Raw genomic sequence first — 17726 nt, forward strand, 5'->3', positions numbered from 1 at the left:
ATCTGTGGTTTTTGGACTTCAGAATAAAAGTGAACTACAGACACCAGCCTGTAAACAAAGTTCTTTAACATTCTGAAGTTTTAATATTTTACAGGTTTTACTACATAATTTTTTTTACACAAACTGTAGAATTGTCATTGTTGATAAAACACAGGGCAACAGCTAAACTGTTTTGAACAAAAATCTGAAAAAATAATGAATACAAGAAAACACAAAGATGACAAATTATCACGTTCAGCCTGTTGCATTTTCCCTGCTTCAAAAATAATTTACTTCTAAAATATGTAACCAAACGTGAAAAAGTTCTGCCGACTGAGGACGTTTCAGTTCTGCAATTTTTCCTCAGTAGCTTGGTTGCTTTTCTCTCATTAAGGTTTGCACCACAGCTAGTGCATTTCTCAAAACAATTAACACAAAGTGCAACAGCATCACTTGCTAAAATCTAGACACCATTCTTTATTAAAAATATTGTAAAATGGATTTGTCATGTTTTCATTGTGACAGTTCACTCTGAAAGTGTTTTCCAATGCAAAAAAAGTCCAATCTGGTTAAACAGTACCTGCTTGACACCACTAAATATAATTTGCACAGACAAATGAGATCTACAGTTAGTGAGGTAAATGAGCACAAGACATCAAATACATGTCTTACATTTTTAATTCATATGCTCATTGCAATTCACTGCACTGTTCAAAAGTAAAGTACAAACTTACTGTATTTACAACAAACATAAGGCTTTACCCAAAGGGAGCAGCCTTTGGGTAAAGCTGTGCACCACTATAAAGAATATCATCTGTAAAAGAAGAGGTTCACTTGAGAGAAAATAATTTAATTTTAATTTTTCAGGAATGAATCATAACAAAAAAAAATGCATGAAACTTTGACAACTTGTTCAACATTTCTGTTTGTAATTTTATGTAACGAATGCAAAACTGGATCAAATGATGACTCATTAGAAGGCCTAAGAAGAACACCGACACGGTGAAAAGGTTGACATTACCACCAGGGAGAGAACTAAAACATGTAGGATGCCGGCCCCGGAAGGCCGAATTTGGGTTCCCCTGTTCTAGAGTGTTCTCACTTAGACTCGTCAGAGTGAGTTCTCATGTGACGTATCAAATCTGTTTTTCTAAGTTAACTTTTTTCGCACGCAACACATTGAAAAGGTTTCTCATCTGTGTGAGTTATGAAATGAGTTTTTAAGCTACTGCTGTGGCAAAATGCTTTTCCACATGTCTTGCACAAAAATGGCTTCTCGCCTGTGTGAACCCTCATGTGTCTATTCAGTAAGTCTTTTCTTCTGAAAGTTTTTTCGCAGACATCACAGGGAAACGGCCTTTCATCTGTGTGAATCCTCACGTGATTAGTCAAATGCACTTTTTGAGAAAAACCTTTGCCACAAATCACACAAAAGAACGGCTTCTCACCCGTGTGAACTCTCTGGTGTTTATTCAATGCGTCTTTAGATCTGAAGGTTTTTTCACACGCATCACAGGGAAAAGGTTTTTCATCTGTGTGAATTCTCACGTGATCAGACAAATCCCCCTTTTGAGCAAATTGTTCGCCACAAATCGTACAAGACGAGGACTTCTCCTCTGTGTGAGTCCTCATGTGAATTGTGAAATTGACTTTTTCTTCGTAACTTTTTCCACATGTCGTACATTGAAAATGAGTCTCTAATGTGTGAGCCATGAAGTGAACTCTTAAGGTGTGGCTATGATGGAAAGCTTTTCCACAGAACCCACACAGAAAGGGCTTCTCACCTGTGTGTCTTCTAATGTGAACCACTAACTGGCCTTTTCGATTAAACCGTTCTCCACAGGTAACACACAAAAAGCGCTTCTCGCCTGTGTGAACTGTCATATGTTCAGTTAGTGAGCTTCTTGCTCTGAAAGTTTTTTCGCAGATATTACAGGTAAAAGGTCTTTCATCTGTGTGACGCCTCATGTGATTGGTCAAATGAGCCTTTTCATTGAAAGTTTTCTCACAAATCGTACAAGAGAGAAGCTTCGCACCTGTGTGAATTCTGACGTGCCTATTAAAATCTGATTTTCTTATGAAGCTTTTACCACAGTACAGACATTTAAAAGGTTTCTCACCTGTGTGAATTGTGATGTGCTTATTAAAATCTGATTTTCTAGTAAAGCTTTTTCCACAGTACAGACATTTAAAAGGCTTCTCACCTGTGTGAATTCTGACATGCTTATTCAAATCAGACTTTGTAATGAAGCTTTTTCCACAGGACTGACATTTAAAAGGCTTCTCGCCAGTGTGAGTTCTAATGTGAACTATTAATTGGCATTTTCGAATAAACCCTTCCCCACAGGTCACGCACAAAAATGGCTTCTCGTCTGTGTGAATCCTCATGTGATCATTCAATGAAACTTTTGATTTGAAAGTCTTTTCACAGGTATTGCAGGTATAAGGCCTTTCATCTGTGTGAAGCATCATGTGATAAGTCAAATTACATTTTCGGCCAAAACTTTTGCCACAAATCATACAAGAGAAAGGCTTCTCACCTGAGTGAATTCTGACATGTTCATCAAGAACTGATTTTTTAGTGAAGCTTTTTCCACAGGACAGACACTTGAAAGGTCTCTCACCTGTGTGAATTCTCATGTGAACTATTAAGTGTCCTTTTTTTATAAAACATTTTCCACATGTTGTACATGGAAAACGCTTCTCACCTATCTGCCTTTTCAACTGCTGGGTCAAGTTACTATTTTGAGTAAAAATGTCCCTTCTGGGTTTTGAATTGTCACAGTTGTTACTCTTTGTGGTTTTCAGATAGCTCTTATCTAGTTTCTGTGCTTTATCTTGCTTGGATTCTGAGTCGTTATGATGGTTTCCTTCTTGATCCTGGTTCTCAGATTCACTGAAGTCCTGAGAGATGACTTGGTTCCTGACTGGTTCTGGTTTAATGTGGCTCTTTTCTTCATCATTTGAAGTCACCATAAATGTGTCTTCATTCTCCTGCTTCAGTTCAAGTTGGTCTTCATGCTCACCTATGTAGATCTCCAATACTTCCTCTTTAGTCCAAGGATGTTCTGTCTCTTGCTGCTCTTCTTTCATCTGCAGAGGTTCTGGTTCCTCCTGGTCCAAACTGGAATCACTCTCCCGTTTCCAGAGCTGCTGGTCAGAAGAAACCTCCTCTTTCCAAACATAATCCTGTAGATCGTCTGGAAACAAAAACACAGGAGAAAGTTTTTCTATTGTGGGTTTAAAAAAAAAACACTTAACTTTAATTGATAAGTAGCTAACTTTAGGGTTAAATCCTAAAATGTTTTGGAAAACATGAATTTAGTCTGAATGTATTGTAGTCTAAAAGCTATGGTATGTTTTAAAAAAAAATACATCCTTTATAATCACTGTTCCTCTTAATTTTCTTTTCTATTTGTCATCATAACAGTATATGTGGCTCTATTCCCTTTTGGCTTCATATTCTCATCCTACTCAGCTACATTTGTCTCAATAGTAACAACTTTGTTGAAAAACTTCCTAAATAGTTTAATCGAACACATGACTTCTGTCTTTGCTGAGTTGGCATCACAGATAATTAAACTATTAGATTTAAATTGTTCCCTTGCCTCCATCTTTTCTTTCTCTCTCCTCTGCTTTATCTCTTTCTGGAATACATTTCTGCAATAAACTATCCCCTTTTTAGAACTTCTTTGTTCATGTAGAGGACTTTATTGGCAACGAAAATATAAATTACTAAATGGCTCAATAAAGCAGATAAAGTGGTAAATATTGCATCAAAAATGTTTAAATAAGAACTTTCCCAACTTAGAGATTGGATCTTGATGTTGGTCAATAAGAGAGAAATTGACTCCCTTACCACTTTGTCACTTTACCTCCTACAAAGAGTCAGAAGGAAAAACAAAAGATGAGGGAAACAGAAACAAATCTGTAAATAAACAAAGGTGAAAACAGGAGGGGAGAAAATATTACAGGAGAAAATAAATTAATGTGTAATCAATGAAATGGTCAGCAAGTTTAAAAAATTATTAAATACATAATATATTATATAAAAATGATATCGTTCATGAAAATGAAAACTAAATAAAACAAAATTGGAAATAAAACAAATAGCAATAAGTTAATGTAATATTAACTTATTACACTTCAAAATGTACCCTTTATAATCAAATAAGTTTTAAATACTCTTTTTTTTGGGATACATTATTTGCTATTATATTACCTCAAGTTTGCTCTACACCTTTCTGATTTAGAAAGAACTTGACACACTTCTCATATTTTTAATCTGGTTTGAATTTGTTAAACTCTTTTGACCTAAATATAAATATACAATGCATTTAAAAATCATTTTGTTGAGGCTACACTTCATGACACAAATTAATAAAACAACTTTTTTGTGGTTGCATCCATCAAAATGATCTAAGGATTATTCTGGGACATTAACTCAGAGTAAATGAAATAAATATATTCAGTAAAAGAAGCTATAGTTTTTGGTAATTAATGTCAGAGGGTCCTGTCATCATATAGTTTTTTTTTCCCCTTCCCAATGAATCTCTGAAATGCAAGAGTTTAAGCTTGGTACTTTCCAAATTACAGCAGACTAAAGATGCTCACGGTAGTAAAACAAATTGCAGTTTTGCTGTAGACGTTTTTGCTGAAACAACAACACGCCAACTTCAGCTTCATTGCCTGATTTCCGCTGATATGTCCCAAAATGAACGCTTTAAACCCGAAATCTACATCCTCCGTCATCAGCAAGACGGTGGTTTCATTTGCGTTTCTTACCTTTTCGGTGTGAAGTGAGCTGCGGTGTCCGAGCGAAATCCAGCAGTCTGCGCTGATCGTCCATCTCTTCCTCCTTCACGATAATTTCCTTAAACTCTGTGAATGTTTCTTCAGCAGGACCTAACTGCTCATTGATGAACTCTCGTTTTAGCTGGACTGAAGACATTATTGCTGTAAACATTCACATATTCAGCCCGCAGATGGTCAAACTCTAGATTGAGTCCAAGTAGAAGGAAAGCTAACACTGCTAGCTTCACAGTTCTTCTTCTTGAGTTTAAATGTCGGTTGACAAAGGCCGTTAGGTAAGCATTACCGCAACCTACTGGTAAGCAGTGTGGTTCATGAGGATTTAATTTATTCTATATATACATACACTTAAATATAGATCCATTACATATACATATCTACATTTATAAAAACAGCAATTTTCTAATTTGTGGATTTATGGCAGGTGGCATTAAATGTTCTATTTTACCTACTTAAACTATATTCTTGTATATAATTCCATTTCCTTTAGAAATTTAATAAAGGTTTTATTAATATGTGAGGTATTTCTCATACACACACATACATTTATCTTTGTGAGAGATTAATTTTATTACTTTATTTTTCACATAATGGGTTATAGCAGAAAATAGTACTGTATTGTTCATACGTGGAATCAGCATAATAAAAAAAAAAAGACGGCAATCACATCAGTATAAACTCATTTTATGTAAACACCAACATTCAATACGCTGCTTTCAACAAGCAAACGTCTGTGTTCATTTCAGCATGTCCTATAAAATACAATTTGCTCTCATGGATTCACGTAGAGACACTATTCAGAATTCATCACAGTCTACCAAGGAATCAGAAAAGGAAAAGCTACTCGGCTGAATTCATTTTAAATGAATATTTGCTGAGTATAACAGATCTAAATTTAGGAATTATGCATTTTAGCTTCCCCTGTGATTGTAAATAAATACATTTTCTAGTCTCTGGTATGTATAGTATTTTATTGATGTTGAAACAGATTGTGGAAGTTGAACATCAGCGTATGTTCAATCATTTTTGCTGCAATCACAGAAGAGGATTGGTGTCACCTTGTTTGCAGAAAGAAAACCAACAAAATAAAGAGTTACTTGTGAAAATGTCGAAAACAGTTCTTGTTCTTCTTGAGACACAGATGCACTTTGCACTTTGAACATTTGAAGACAGTCTGGCCCTTACACTGAGGCATCTTGCAGCGTTGCCGTCCACTCTCCACCACCGGCCAGTGACCGACAGCGTCTGAACGCACTTTCAGTGTCGGAATATCCTTAGCCGGGCCTCGACGTTTCTTCTTCTCAAATTCACTTTCGACGTCAAAGTAAGGCCATCCCCTCTTCTTCTTGGACAGGTCTTTGCCTTGCATAAAAAGAGCTTGTGCAACTGAAACCCTAAAAGCAAGAAAGTCCTTCTGCCTCCGTCTTGGAATACCCAACGATTCACAATCACGTTTGTATAACAGCCAGCTGTTCACAATGACCATATCAAGTAACTGACAAAACAACCTGTGGTGGTACTTTCTGGACCTAATCTGGGTGCGATAGGATGTAATCAGCACATCAAGAGCATGGATGCCGGCCACAAACTTGTTGTACAGGCTGATGATGTTTGGGTATTCCACTGATTGTTTCTGCTTCAACTTTCTGCTCCATTTTTGGACGTTGGCCACAGGATGGGCACTAGCAAAGGTGCTAGTAACAGTCACCCCCCCGTAGTAAAACCACTTGACTGCTCTTATTTCCACATCGTCGACGGCAGCCCTCTTCTCTTCAAACGACCCCAATCCTTTCTTCTTCAACTCAGGATCTGTGCTAAAACTGCAGCTTCGGAGGCCATTTTTCTCCACAGCTCCAAGGGCTGGTATCCCCTTCTTTGTGAGAGCTGCAAACAAATCAAAGGATGTAAACTGACTGTCAAAATACAAAAGATGATTGGCAGAACCATGGATGACTTGTGTAAGCTTCAGGACAATGTTTCCACTTGTCCCGATGTCTGGTTCTCCAGGTAGAGGATCCATTTTCCCTGTGAATACATCGAACGAGTGAATCAGGCCCTTTGTATCACACAACATGAAGATCTTGTATCCCGATTCGCGTGACCTTTTGGGGATATACTGCACCAGACTAGAATCACATTTTAAAGGGACCATTTGCTGAGCAATACACAGCATCTGATCTTTAGGGAGGCTGTTAAACTTTTGGAGAAGTGAATCAAAAACCGGCCTAATTTTGAAGAGTGCGTCTCCACTGTTGGCGGCCATGGTGCTGTTGTCGTTGAAATGAAGGAACTCCTTAATCTTCTTCCATCTCTCCCGGGTCATCACATCAGCCACATACTCTACTCGGCACTCATTGGACCAGTACATTCCCGAATTTGGAAGATGTAGAATACTCATGTACACTAAAGTCCCGATAAACTGCTCGAGTTCATTTCGATCCAGCTTGAGGCCAGTGTAACGATTGCGTGTGCTTTCCTGAATGAAATACAGATTGCTTTGTTCTACAATAGTATCCAGAAGATCCGTGTCGAAGAAGTCCCGGAAGTACTGAATGGGTTCTCTGATTTCTACAATTTCATCAGACGCGGGAAGAGAACCTCGCCACGTCGGGACGTCTTTCGCAGAGTCCTCTGACTGCACCGTCTCCCACGACAACCTTCGCCATCGTCTCGCTTCAACAGAGGCCAACCGAGCGCAGGGTGCAGCGGCGCTGGTGCTGGCAGCTGGATCGTTGCTGCCGTCGGACTCTTCGTCACTGCTGCTTTCATCACTTGGTTTTGGTCTGTTGTCCTCATCGCTGTCGTCGCTGTCGCTGAGGCAGCTGTCATCACTTTCCACTGGTGGGACTCTGGTTCGAATCCTGCTGTCCTGCAGAGAGCAGGTGATGATGATGATGATAATGATGATTAGGTTCTGGTTTTAAATATGATTATCGTATTTTCTGGACTATAAGGCACATCTAAAAACCTTCATTTTCCTCAAAAGCCGACAGTGCGCCTTATAATCCGGTGCACTTTATATATCAGGGGTCCCCAAACTACGGCCCGCGGGCCTCCACATTTGGTCCGGCCCCCTGAACAATACCAGAGAGCATTCAGATTTTTTTTTCATTTATTGTATTTTCCGGTTTATATGTGGATTTTTCTTCAACCACCAGGAGGCTCTTTAGCAGGAAGTGTGTCCTGTAAACTGTGAGGCGCACTGCTGCCATCTGTTGGACTTTTACGAAACTGCTTGACTTTTATGTTATTTAATCAGTTTGCTAGTGGTAGAGCAGATGAACACACGTGTCTGTTATGAACACCGCATTCCAGGAAGCAATGCCTGTAAGTAGCAGCTTATACTTCAAAACGAGCCTTTATGTTAACATATGAGAAATTAATATGTTAAAGTTACATTCCCTCAATGGAATATATACTAGTCAGTCCCAGTGACCGTTTCACTCATGGGTTTTGCCCATGTGCTTTCTGGGTAAAAATCAATCGATTTCCTGCCCTGCAAATCCGGGAGCTTGATTTCTGTGTGTTTAGAAAAGCGCTATGCAAATAAAATGAATTATTATTATTAAAAGTAGAGGTACAAATCTGCAGTATTCAGTTTTTATTGTACTGTTGCACAAAGTTGTATAAAAAAACTTTTTATAGAAATGGAGTGATTTTAACAAAATGACTTGTTTTCTTATTTGCCTGTTATTTACAACAGGCAAATTATTTTATTGTTTTACAAATCAGTCATGGTCAACAAAATTTGGTTGTTTTGGCAAATAAAATTACAAAAAATCACTTTAAACTTTTATTTAAAAAATGTTTTTTGTTTTTATATTTTTTTCATTTTGGGACAATATGAGATAATTTGTGAAAACATTGATCTCCTCTTCCTCCCTGAGCTACTATTGCCGTCTGACCAAAAACAACCAACCAGAGCCAAGAGGAGGGTCTTAGTGCCGTCAATCAATCTCATGTCCTCGCTGCTAATTGTTCTAATAGTAGAAAAACAACTTATTGTGACAGAAAAAACCATTTATTGACATCATACATGGCTATGCTAGCTAGCAACCACTACAGGATGCGCTAGCTGTAGCGTAGCAGAGACCTAGTGGGGATGAGCAGCGCAACACAGAGTATGATTAACAACGCTTAAATAGTTTAGCAGGAAGAATGGAGGAAAAAGCATCCAGATGTGCCTGATTGAGACATATCCACACAGTCGGTGCTGCTACTAAATACCAATTTGAATGGTGTAAATATTTATGTAGTGAATTATTTTAGGTTTAACATTTCAGTTACTTTGTAGAAATCAGTTTCAATTTTCATTTTTTCTGTAGCAAAAGTCAAATTTAACTGATCATGACTGATTGTTAAAAGTGGCAAAACTTCCAAGGGGGTGAATACTTTTTTAAAAACATTGTTCAGCAATTTGTGTGTGTGAATTTCCTCACCTGTGTTTCACTGCTTTGACGTTTAGATGTTTGTCTTCTGAACAACGAGGGACGGTCTAATCGACACAGAAAGGTGCTGGTTAAAATGTGACTTAGAAATAATTAAAACAACACGTACATTTAAACCAACATCACACAACGGGGACAAATTAGTTTGTTTTTCATACGTATCTGTATGGTTGAACTGAGTCTTTGGAACTGACTTTTCGCTCATTGTTTCAGTTTTAGACCTGTTGAGTTTTACCAACTCTGTTGCCGATTTTGCCTAATTGATCACAGCAGGGCTTCAATCAAAAACCACACAGGACATAAGTAGATTTTAAACTGCAGCAATGCATTCTGGGTACAGAATAAACATTTACTGCAAAAGGAGAACGTGGCTCCAGTTTTCCACCAAATCTCTTCATTACTGAAGATTCGAAACTTTCAATTATTTTCTGAACAATGTTAAGAAAAGCCTGAATATCTCAAAAGGTTAAGAGATTTGTAAAACTAATGTTTCACCAAACATCCCACAGCTAGAAAAATGTCCAATTATGTTACATGGAGGTAAAATGTTGCTATTCATGCATGTAAATAAAGTCGTAGCTACAAAGAATTTCAACATTACTGATAAACTACATCTGTTGTTAAAATGTCCACACTTCTGATGGGATGTCACAAATGTTTTGGGGTTTTTTGCCTCGTTTTTATAGAAATGCATGATATATTTGCACCACCTTTAGAATCTGAAGCAAATAGTTTAGTTTCAAATAATTCAAACGGTGAGCAGATTCTGTTTAAAGAGAGGACAACGTGAAACAAAAAAAGGGTTTTATATTAGACTCTGTTACTTAAATTATCAGTATTAGGTTAATTCTACTGTAAGGCATTTTCTTAAGTAAAAAAATTATTCAAATTACATTTTCACAAAAAATTAAAGCAGACTAAAATAAATTTGAGCATTTTGAATCGATTCAGATTTCCCAGGATTGCACCTGTAATACATCATATGTATTTAATTTTAAATATTGGCTATAACTGCAATTTTAATACAGGATATTGATAATGACCCTAATTTTAATTTTGGTATCTTTTACTTTCACAAAAAGACACATCATGCCAAGATCAGGTGATGCACACAAAATGAAATTTAACTGTTTTTACTCGCTTTATTTGCCGTTTAAAACAAAACATAAAGTCAACAAGATTACAAGCATAAGATGAATAAAATGAAACAAAACAGCTTTACTCGCTTAAAAACATCAAATCAAAAAGCATATGTGAAATGGCGTAAACAGAGTACTAAAAACAAAAGTTAAAAGTTCTAGTTTCACTTATAACACAAGAAAAATGTTAAGTGAAATAATCTGCCAGTGGTACCGGTACTTTTTCATCAATACCAAGAAATTATTGACTTAAAAACAAAAAAACAGCTCCATTAGCTTGCTGAAAAGTTACGTATAAGTTAGTTTTGTCTTATTTCAAGCTTAGAAACATACTTGGACTAGAAATAGACCAAAGTTGGTAAAAGCATTTTGTGTTTTTGCAGGGCAGCTACTCTAACTGGGCCTTGGTCATGTCATCCATGTGATGCTGGTTTCCCTTCATAAACATCAGACTCTCAAAGCCAACATCCGACACGCCGGCCCTCAGAATGTCGTGGCTTTGACAGAACAGGTGCCAGACGGCGGCGCTGGACGGGACGGGTGTGTTGTATTTGGTGAACAAGTCGATCAGGACCTGTTCTCCCAGAAAGGCCCGATCCGTCATAGCGTCCTTGGATCCGGCCTCCAGCCAGGTCTTCACCAGGTTCTGAGCCTTCCACTTCAGCGACCTGTGGCTCCTGTCGTCACAGGACCGAGTGATGTTGCTGAAGAAGTCATCTTCCTCCTCCCCTTCCTCCTCCTCGTTGCTGGAGGTGTTGCTGCCCTCCTCACTGAGCGCGCTCAGGGCCGTCTGTACGACCGCCTCCATTGCTTTGGTCACTCTGCCAACCTGGCTGTTGTTGAACTGCTCCAACCAGAACAGACGAAACTTGGGGTGGAAGGCAGCAGCCAGCTGGCACTCCAGGTCCTCCAGGAGTGGCCCAAACCTTTTAGAGATGCCTGCCAGTATGGCGTCCACCAGAGGACCGCAGTGCAGCAGACGCTTTAACTTGACCTCCTTCAGCCTCATCACGGTGGCCGCGACTGTTGGCAGAAGGCTACCGAGGTAGGCCTGGTCCTCCCCCTGGATTTTATCCAAAGCCTTGGCGACGTTACACATCACCTGGACGTATTCACTCAGGAAGCCGACATCAGAGCTGGTGAAGGTCTGCAGCTTCAGCTGCGTCATCACCCTGTTCACAGCATCCCTGCTTTTCTCAAGCAGGCCGTTGAGGACTACAACAGAGTTGTAAGTTGAGTTCCATCTGGTACCGTCGGGGACCGCCAACCTCCTCTTAAACGCTTCAAATATGCAGGCTGCTGCCACCGTGCTGCGGCTCTGCAGGCACCACAGCGCCCGGGCTTTGGACATGGCCTTCCTGTAGGCTGACCTGAACAGGGTGCAGTTCAGAGCCTCGCTGGCATCCACGCTGGCTACCAAATTAAAGGTATGAGCGGCGCACTTCATGTGCACCGGCAGTTTAAGGCCCAGGCTGCTGGACTTGTCAAGGGTGGCATCAACGGAGATGTACTCCACGCCTCCGGCCTCAGGATCCACGTCCTGGATCCAATCTTCTTCCGACTCGGCAGCGGCTTCAGGAATGTTTGGCAAGAACTCGGCTTCTGCACCGAACTGCACAAACGCCTTCACAAAGTTTTTGCCGTTGTCCGTCGTGGTTCTGGTCACTTTGTCTTGCAGATTGAACTTGGAATGGGTGTCTAGCATGGCCTGGGCGAGAACGTCGGAGGAGTGATGACCTCTGACCCGAGTGCAGGCCAGGAGCGCGTGCCGTCTTGCGCGAGTCTTGGGGTCCAGCCAATGTGCCGTCATGCCCAGGTAGGACTTGTTGTGGGCCGACCAGCAGTCCGCAGTGGTGGCAACCCAGGGGATGTCCTCAAGCAATCTGCATTTAAAAACAAAAAATTAATATTTAACATAAATTCACACTGTGTACATAAACTGGAGCACAATATTATCAAATCAGAAACTAATCTCTTATCTGCGTCTCCATGTAAGTTACGTTTCACTCATGCCGCCATGTTTGCTTAGCCTCACAGCAAAATCAATGACCGGTTACCAATTAAAAAATAAAATTAGACTGTTGAACAGGTTAAAGAGTTTGTTTATTAATAATACGAGAAACGAAATACACTTGTGAGTTTGAAGCCTAAAACTTCAACCCTATGAATGAGCCTGTTGCAATAAATCTTACCAAACGATAAATCAACCCAGTAATTAATGCAATAAATAATAATATTGTTGTTTTGAGACCATTTTCAAGTAATACACTGATAATGACGTAATAATGCGAGTTCACCTTCTCAGATAAACTTCAGTTTTGTAAAGAAAACTTGACACTGGAACAAGAAGATATTTTAAATATCCAAAATAAAACCATCAATAAAATGGATTCTGATGTTTCATATATTATTTATTTATCAGAATAGAAATTATTGATCTCATCTTAGCACCATGTGATTAAATTATTAAATGATTAATTCCAACACATTTACAAACATACAATCTTCAGTGTAAACCATCCTTCTTGGTATTGTTGGTATATTATTTGACACAAATATTAATTGGTTAATTTCAGTGTTTTTGTTGCAATAGTGGTAGACGCGTTATTATTATGCTCTGTAACTTTCTGCTTGGTGTAAATGACTATTAATCGATATACTGAATAAATGTATTCAAATGTTTTGAGTTTTCATCATCACCTAATGAAACAAAATAGGAAGTAATAACCACCTTAATAGGGACTGACTATAAATGTTGGTTGACTGAAACTGTTTTCAAACATTGTCGTCTGGTGGACTCTGTCCGATTTGATGACCCGTTTACAAATGTAGAGTTTGTAGTTGGTGTGATTTGCTTTCTCACTGCACTGTCAAACAATTCAAACACTTAGAAAAACCGTTCCTCCCATCACTCCAATCTGTTGTTTTATAAAGGTCAAACTAGACAATCATTAAACCATAAAGTACGCCATTCCAAAAATAAGAAAACTTACCTTATGAGATGCTCTTCCAGCTGATCGTGGCTGGCCAAGATGCTCCTGCTCAGGATGTGGCGGGACATAGACGTCATGCTGGGGTTCAGCATCTTTATCAGGCCAACAAAGGTGGGGGACTCCACCACGTGTAACGGTAGCAAGTTGTGGACAAACAGGTCCACAATCTGTTTGTCCACCATAGACTGGCTGACGTCAGTCCCAGCAGTTTTGGAAGAAGTCTCACCAAAGCTGGGCTGCCGCGCTCTCTTTGCACATGGCTGTGATGACTGGCTACTAGCGCTGCTGCTAACAGATAGCCTGTGTTTCCCACGCGAAGAGCCGGCCTTAATGTCCTCCTCGAACTGGGTGGCATGCGCCGGATGCTTCCGGTTGATATGCGACTTTAAATTGTACAGACTCTTCGCTTGTCCCTTGATGGTGATCTTCTTGGGTTGGCACAGGACGCACTGGAAGTGGAGGGTTTTTTCGTTGGACTTATCCCTGGCCTCGAAAAAAAAGTAGTCCTTCAGGTGGGGCCACGGGTGAGACTCCAGGCTCTCAACCTCAGCGAACTTTGCCTCACCTACAGCCGCTGTTGTCGACTCCTCTTCTACACGCGGATCATCCACGAAATAAACGCTTTGTAAGCGAGCTGAAAACAACGGAAGACTGCAGCGTTACACAATGCTTCGTTTAGCTTCCCAGCACTGAGTCGAACAATCACGTCTTGTCACATGACACATGGTAAGCTAACCACCGTTGGCGCGTTGTGTCAACCAATCACGACAACTCATCTTCAACGAAATTATTTTTTTTTTCTTTGGTAAACTTTTTTTCAGCTGAAAGTTTACAAAACAGTTAAAATAGCGCTTTAGGATTTGTCTGTAAAACTTAATTTAGGGAAAGCTAATTGCACTAAACATTTTCAAAGTTAGCAAAGAAGGTTAAACAAAATATTAGAGGATTAGTGAATGTGTTTGTGACATGCAGCCTGTATGAGTCGTGTACAAACACACTGGTAGTAGTGTGTCTGTACTAGATCATGTTAGTTAAAAAAATCATAGGTTATATAAAAACATATATTTTATTGTCATATGACAAGTAAATATTTTTTGTAAGATTTTCCACAAAAATGGGAAAGTAACTCACCTGTGTGGATCCTCCTGCGTTTCCTGCCATCTTGAGGAAAAAACCCATCATGCATTTCTCCAGAGAACAGACTTTTCCAATATTTCCCATTTGGCTCCAGATCGTCGTCTTGCTTTAACTGCGAGTCGTTTTCTTCCTGAACCTGGTTCTCAGCTTCAGCAGCATCCTGGAGGTCCAGTTGGTTCCCGTCTGGTTCAAGGTGGTATTTTTCTTCGTTTACAGGAGAAACCTCAAAGGTATACGTCTTCCACTTCAGCAGAAGATGATCTTCATCCTGACTGACACAGAGTTCCTCGTCTTCCTCTTTTATTTGGGAAGCTTCAAACTCCTGCTGCTCTTCTTTAAGGTCTGGGGGATTTCGTTCCTCCTGGTCCCCTCTCATCCGTTGATGTTCTGCCCCGTCTTGCTCTTCTTTAATCTGCAGAGGTTCTGCTTTCTTCTGGTGCGAACTGAAGTCCCTCTCTTGCTTGCTGAGCTGCTCCATTTCAACATAATACTATAGTTGTAGAAAGGAAAACAGGAAAAAATAAAAAAGCACATTATAGTAGGTCAAATAAACCACACTGTCATTAGTCTATGCATTATTTAGCACCACAACATTAAACAATATGCATATAAATACAGTGGATCAACAAGTACACAGCAGATATAGCTGCATAGTACCGTATATTCTGGACTATAGAGCACTCCTCACTATAAGCCGCACCCATAAAGTAAAAAAAAAAAAAAAAAACCTCTGGCGCTCTCGGTTTTCCACAACGATGCAGCAGAGGGGGCAGACAACCCAAAATTTGAGTCATAACAGGTCAATTCACCATCACATTAATTTGTAAACAAATTTATTAAGGTTGAAAAAGTTGCAAAGTTTAGTTTTAACTGAAGTGATTACGGTAGTTTCCGAACGGTGCCTGTAACACAGTAAAAGTGCTGATGAAACAAAACAGAAAAGTTATTGATTGGCTCATTCATCTTCCTCCTGAAGTCATCTTCTCCAGTGTCGGAGGTGAACAGCTTCGTCACATACCTTTTCTGTCTCTATGTCAGTGTTACTCTCCGTGTTGCAGTCATCCCGGGGTAAAGCTGGCTCTGAAGCTGTGGTGCCCTCTTCACGCAGCAGTCCGGCCTTTCGGAACCCACTGATGATGGTGGATTCATTCATTCTGCTCCACGCTGCTAGGATCCACTGACAGACCTCAGAAAATGACGCTCTTCGCATTCGGCCAGTTTCTGTGAAGGATTTATCCCCGCTACTCATCCAAGCCTTCCTTTCACCCCTGAATGCTGCTTTAAATGCCCGATTCACACTGATGTCAAGGGGTTGCAAATACTTTTCTGTACCTCTAGGAATAACAGCGGGAATTGAGCTGGTTCTTTTGATGGCTGCTTTCACCGAATCGGTGATATGGGCCCTCATACTGTTCAAAACAAGCAGCGCTTTTTTCCTGCGAAAAAATCCTCCTGAGCGCTTTCCGTAGCACTCCGTTAGCCACTCCTTCATCAGATATTCTGATAGCCGTCCTCTCTGGTTGACTTTAACTACAATGTCCTTCGAGAGTTGGTCTTTCGGCATAGTTTTGCGCTTGAAAATCACCATCGGGGGGAGCTTTTGTCCAGAAGCGGTGCAGCCCAGGACACAAGTGAAATTTGTCCTCTCGTGTCCGTTGGTTTTCTCCGAAATGGATGATGCACACGTCTTGGTCAGAGACATGTCAAATGTCAATGGCACTTCACCCATATTTATAATGTTGTCTGGTCCGATGGCGTTCTCCACGATCTTTGCTTCAACAAATTGTCGGAAATTTGTAACTTTTTCCTGGTAGTCCAGGGGGAGTTGCTGAAAGAGAGGTGTCTCTGCCCTGATGGACAGGTTCTTTCTTCTCATAAATCTCAAACACCAGGACGGTCCTCCATTAAAATTGTCAATATTCATTTGGCGGGCAATTGATTTGGCATTCAGCCGGATTTGCAAGGTGGATACACCTCGGCCGCCTGCTCTCTGAGTATTTACCCAATCCTCAAGAACATCTTCAAGTTCAGGCCACCTGCTTTCTTGTCCTCTGAAAGCCTTTCTCGTCTTTTGGCATTTAGTGAGTTCTACCTGCTGCTGTCTCCAACGCCGAATCATTGATTCATTCACGCCGAGTTTAAGTGCAGCGGCTCTATTTCCCTCCAGTACTGCCAGGTCGATAGCCTTCAACTTAAAAGCAGCATCATATGAAGTTCTTCGTGTGATTTCCATAATGAAGGGGTATGAGTTTGAAAGAAAAGCTCCTTTGTGCCTGTTGCTAGCTCGTGTTTGTGCTAAATGAAAACCGGAGCTTTCTTCTTTGATTTCCAACTTCGACGTCCTATGATTCACTTCCTGCTAAAGAGCCCCCTGGCGGTCAAAGAAAAACACACAGAAAAGTCGCACCTTCGCATAAGCCGCATGGTCCAACGCAAGTCAAACAGGTTTCATATTACTGGTTACTTACAACTTTATATTATTTCATATTTAGCCTTTCATTCTTGCTAATATACCGTATGAAACATGTCTAACCATTCCAATGTAGATGAAGGGTGGCTAATGTTAGCAACACAATCCCGATATTGCCTCCATTTTCTGGAGACAAAACACTTTGGGGAATTTGTTAAAAACTAGATATTAGCTTAATATGCGTGTAATCGGTTTAATGCTAAATAAGCCATCAAAAACACTAATAAACAGCAAACTAACACCGCAGACTGTAGACGGGCAGCCATATTGGATACCAAGCACATTGCTCAGCGAACGGAGACTTTGGTATTCGCAATAACAACTTCCAGGGGTGTTATTGTTTTACTTCCAAGTCGTAAGTGGCACAAAATTGTTTAATCCATCTCTGAAACCCTCACGAAAACTCGTATATTAATAATCTGAGACGGAAAACAGGCGAGAACAAAAACATCGGAACTGCATTCAACAACTTCTCCTAAATGTTCTCAACACCGGTGTTTCAAATCTGTTCGGTAGATTATCTAGTGTCCGTCGAGCTCTTCCTCGAACTCGACGATGATTTCTTTATATAGTGTGGATCTTAACTACTGCTTAATGAAATATATCTGAAGATGAACTGAAGACACTCAGTCTACATAACACTCACCTACTCTTTCCTCAAAGTAACACAAAAAAAATAAAACAAAGTAACGACGCTGGCGCGTTGTTCCTCCCAAAGCGTATCGCTGCAGAACATGGAGAGAAATTT

At 40.0% G+C, this 17726-nt stretch overlaps 2 protein-coding genes across 2 annotated transcripts; both read right to left on the reverse strand.

Annotated features, from left to right (window-relative positions):
* Positions 1-639: 639 nt before the first annotated feature.
* LOC106906354 (uncharacterized) lies at positions 640-5108 on the reverse strand. The gene is made up of 2 exons (XM_014971600.2): positions 4765-5108; positions 640-3179 (listed from the first exon to the last, which is right to left on the reverse strand). Exons 1-2 carry the CDS (start codon positions 4943-4945, stop codon positions 1135-1137), a joined length of 2226 nt encoding a protein of 741 aa, XP_014827086.2. The 5' UTR covers positions 4946-5108; the 3' UTR covers positions 640-1134.
* A 351-nt stretch (positions 5109-5459) lies between these two features.
* On the reverse strand, positions 5460-17617 carry LOC106906352 (uncharacterized). The gene is made up of 6 exons (XM_088009973.1): positions 15527-17617; positions 14503-14998; positions 13372-14005; positions 10771-12261; positions 9231-9306; positions 5460-7660 (listed from the first exon to the last, which is right to left on the reverse strand). Exons 1-6 carry the CDS (start codon positions 16739-16741, stop codon positions 5885-5887), a joined length of 5688 nt encoding a protein of 1895 aa, XP_087866099.1. The 5' UTR covers positions 16742-17617; the 3' UTR covers positions 5460-5884.
* Positions 17618-17726: the final 109 nt, after the last annotated feature.

This window comes from Poecilia mexicana, unplaced genomic scaffold, assembly GCF_051168715.1.
Source record: "Poecilia mexicana isolate PSO_F unplaced genomic scaffold, ASM5116871v1 scaffold_11, whole genome shotgun sequence".
Lineage (NCBI taxonomy): Eukaryota > Metazoa > Chordata > Actinopteri > Cyprinodontiformes > Poeciliidae > Poecilia > Poecilia mexicana.